This window comes from Anneissia japonica, unplaced genomic scaffold (genome assembly GCF_011630105.1).
Source record: "Anneissia japonica isolate Jap-2015-1 unplaced genomic scaffold, ASM1163010v1 scaffold288072_len178204_cov163, whole genome shotgun sequence".
Taxonomy (NCBI): Eukaryota; Metazoa; Echinodermata; class Crinoidea; order Comatulida; family Comatulidae; genus Anneissia; species Anneissia japonica.
Window position 1 is genome coordinate 21,005 of NW_022719055.1, and position 4,178 is coordinate 25,182.

A 4,178-nucleotide genomic window follows, 5' to 3' on the forward strand; every position below is an offset into this window, starting at 1 on the left:
CCAACGCGTTGAGACATCTCGCCGGCTCCTCAGCGGTCCTCAACGTGTCGGCTGGAAAATCCTTGTTCGCGAACCTGCTCTTGCTAAATTCTCTCGAAAAAGCTTGCCAGCAATAAGGTGAGATTCGACGAATCTCCGATGAAAAACGTCATCGAAAAAACAATTTTCGAAGACATGACCGACCGAACGACAGTCTGGTACTTCGATCGAAGCGCCAAGGAAGTATTTCAGAAAGTGGACATTCGACAATTGGCCGAGAAGAACAGAGGGCGTCTTCCCGGACACGTCTGCAAGAATCCGTACCGAAAAAAGGTTAGGGCAACTTCGGCGATAAAGCTGGGTAAAAATTGAAGTTCGCTCCTGAGGAGCCGACGTTGATGAAGCCGATATCGTCGCATGTGAAACGGAGGTCTGCTTGGATGCGCATGCTGGCAGATGGATCGGAACGCAAGCTGAGGGAGGAGTGCGGGAACGACGTAAATCGGTACCGACGAACCGTGGAATAGACGAGTTGATCGACGAAGTCCGGGAACGCGGTTACCCCTTTGTTCTTAGGCGTGATGATGAACCAGATCCATTTCCTTGCGGTTGCAGTCGCTACGCTGCTTAGATGTTATGACGATAAGCACAAAATACAAAAAGAACATTGGAAATAAAGCTTGATTTAAAAAAAAATACAATGAGTTCGTATCCTTCTGTGTTTAATTTTGTTATTTTTATTTCTTGATGATGAGTCGCAAATGTATGTTAGTAAATATAAATAAAAAAATTGAAAGACAAAAGATCAGTTATAGTTTCATGTCGATGGAGCACGTAGTCCATAACCACTTTAATATTAAGAATTCCACTTCCCATTTCACATTTTAAATCAGACGGTCGTTCGATAAGGAGTTAGTGCATAGATATATTTATATACACGTGCGTCCGATCATTATCGACAAATTAACTTGTAATGTCCTCTCCATCGATGGCCGACTCAGACGATCGAGTGGCCGCCGAGCCATTCGGCGAAGAACAGAACGACGTATTCAGCACCGTCGTGCTGAGACCGTGGCAATAAGGACTGATGGACGAGCTGTCAAGAAGACCGGACCCGCGCGCCGTCTACTGGTACCACGAGCCTCGTGGAAACGTAGGAAAGAGTTTCATGGCGTCATACCTGTCCCGATCGATGGAAGCGATCGTGTTCGACGGCTGCAAGAAGGGGGCCGACGCCGTGTACGCTTACGACGGACAGCGCATCGTCGTCTTCGACCTGCACCGCTCCCAGAAGAAACGCGTGAATTACGAACTGATGGAGAGGTTCAAGAACGGACGCCTCTTTAGCCCCAAGTACCACAGCAAGGTGAAGCTGTTCGCAGTGCCTCACGTCGTTGTGTTCGCCAACTTTCCGCCCGACCTTCGCGCCATGTCCGCCGACAGGTGGCGTATCCGAAAGATCGGCAGCGACGGCCACGAGTGGGAATAATCGCGACCGACAAGCAGGAGATATTTCATTTTCCCACTATATAAAATAAACGATTTTAGTGTCTCCCCTCATTTCACCGTTCGATCTTCGTGTTATAGCAACAATCGAAGCACGTGATGGAATTCGAGGCTCTGGCAGATAAAATCTATTGTGCAAATTTTGCGGTGAAACGAAGCGGTGAAACGAAAGAAGGATAGTGAAGATAAGAAAATAAAACGTTTCCAAAAAAAGAGGCAGAAGAGGTTGCTTAAACGAAAGGAGAAGCGAATTCGAAAACATTCTCACATCTTTTCTTTCGACGGTTTCGCCGTAAAAAATATCACTATAGATCTTCAGAACAACGAAGGTACTAAAAAAAGCGAGAGCGTTCAGGCTTTCGATTGCCGCCCCGAAACTATTTTCGACTTGATGAGGACTGTTGGAAACCGCCGGGAGTTGGAGATTCAGAGAAACGGACACGAACGGTGTGCGTTGAGGCCGTGGCAGGAGAGCCTGATGGATGTGTTGACCGGGCCTGTACACGACCACAAAATTTACTGGGTTGTCGATAAAAGTGGCGGGGCCGGCAAGACCTTTTTCGCACAGTACGTGCGAGCAGTCATGGACGGCCGTATATATACTAGTTCCAGTTACCGGCTTTTCGCACGCGTCTTTCGCAAACATCGCGATGGAACGGGGATCGTCGTCTTTGATCTTTCCCGCAAACAACGGAACGGCTTTTCGTTTTTCAATTACAAGTTGATTAACGATCTGAAGGATCGTTCGATAAAGTACAGAGGAGAAAATTATCTTATCGATCCGGTGCACGTTTTGGTATTGGCCAGGTTCGAGCCCAACATGAAGAGAATGGATAACGATCGTCTGGAAGTACGTCGCATCGACCAAAACGGACAATACTTTCATATTATTGCTTAATAGTCTTAAACGTTTGTTTAGTTCGCAGATAAATAAGATAATGTAATTTGGTTAATAAATAAAAGACGAAGAAACCTAATTTTTTGTTTTGTTTTGCTTATTTTGTTTTCTGTGATGACTCTCTTTGCAAACGGTGCCCGGCAGCCGCAACTATCGTCGGCGCCGGTTCTGGTGTGTATAACAGTGATCGATATGTCATTTTCGGTACATTTAGCTGCGAGGAGTGAAATTGTGCAGAATGTATGAAATACGAGAAGAGTGGTCAGATTATTGGGTGTTCGTTTTGAAGGGTTACACAGTAGCCGAATTGGATTATCTGAAGAAGTTTTCCGAGCCCGAATTTATGAAGAAGATGGAAGTAAAGTACATGCGATTGACGGAGAAGACAAATCACCGAAACGCAAATTACCGAAACGGGGCGACATACATTCGAGGTTGGCTCATTTCAAAGATACCTCGTAAACAGGAAGACGTCGAAACAGTTCTCAACTCCGACCGATTTCGTTTGCATAAGATGAGAGGTAAGAACGAAAACAAAGAAGTTATCTGCACTATGAACCCCCTAGAGCCGACGTACTCGTTCGGTGATCCGGCCGACCTAAACGGCTTTGGTTTAAAGCAACGAAGAGAACTCTACGAGAGAAAACGTGCAGGAGTAAGGTGTTGGGTGTTCGTCGCGCGCGATCTCACGGAAGAGGAATTTGAGTACATGATGCTGTTTTCCGATAGAAAGTTCAGGGAGAAAAATCTCGTCGAATACATTCAATTCACGGAAGTGATCGCTCCGAAGACAGGGAAGAAGCACCTTTTGGGTTGGCTTGCTTCGAGTTTTCCTTGGAAATCTCACGACGTCGAGAAAACTCTAAATTGCCATAGTTTGTACATGGAAAGGGTGCGACATTCCAAAAAGTAAGTCGAACCCAGTTCGACGGAGGAGATCGATGCACCGACGTACTACTTCGGAGTTTCAGACGACATCGACGCGAAAACGAACAGCGAATCTTGCAAAGCTGTGAGACGTTTGGTGGAAAAGACCGTGAAGAAGAGACATCGAAATGGGAGAAAGAGAGGACGTGCGAAGTTAATGAAAAAACGTAAAGAAAAGGCGAACGAACTTCCGGTAGTCGCGAACGCCCCCAAAAAACGTTCCAAGACGCGACCGAGAAAAAAAGGAAAGGATGAGAAAGCTGGAAAGACAAAGACGATGGTACGAAAAGTGCCCGTTGAGACCGTGGCAGACAAAACTGAGAGAGGTCCTGCTCGGCGGATTATCGACAGTACGACGCATGCATTGGGTGGTCGACGAGATCGGGGGAACCGGAAAAACTTTCCTGGCGCGATACATGAAAACAGTTATGGGTGGTTTGCTTTTCACAAATGCCACGTACCGTTATTTTGCAGTACGTTCAAGGAGCGTCGCGAGTGAGATCAAATCGTCGTGTTCGATCAGGACGGCGGCTACGAACCTGGAAGATTCAGTTATCGGATTTTGAAAAATCTGATGAGTCGTTTCACTTTGTTCAAAATTTTGGTGTTTGCGAAATTTCAACCGACGACGAACCCTTTCGAAATAGACATGTGGAAGATAATAAGTATCGAAGAAGATGATGGTCAAAGTTGAGACGTTATCCGATGTTACTGAAACAAAAAAAGTAACTTTCCATTATAAATAAATAAAGAACGAAAGAAGTTTTAAATTGTTGTCTTTAGTTTTTTATAGTGTTACTTTTATATCTTTTCTATTTTATTTTGTTATGGATGACATAAATATATATTATTTGTGCCTACTTACACC

General features: G+C 45.2%; 1 protein-coding gene across 1 annotated transcript; it reads left to right on the plus strand.

Annotated features, from left to right (window-relative positions):
• Positions 1 to 1,066: 1,066 nt before the first annotated feature.
• On the plus strand, positions 1,067 to 1,468 carry LOC117110841. Its single transcript, XM_033253672.1, has one exon. The coding sequence runs from the start codon at positions 1,067 to 1,069 to the stop codon at positions 1,466 to 1,468; it is 402 nt and encodes a 133-aa protein (XP_033109563.1).
• Positions 1,469 to 4,178: the final 2,710 nt, after the last annotated feature.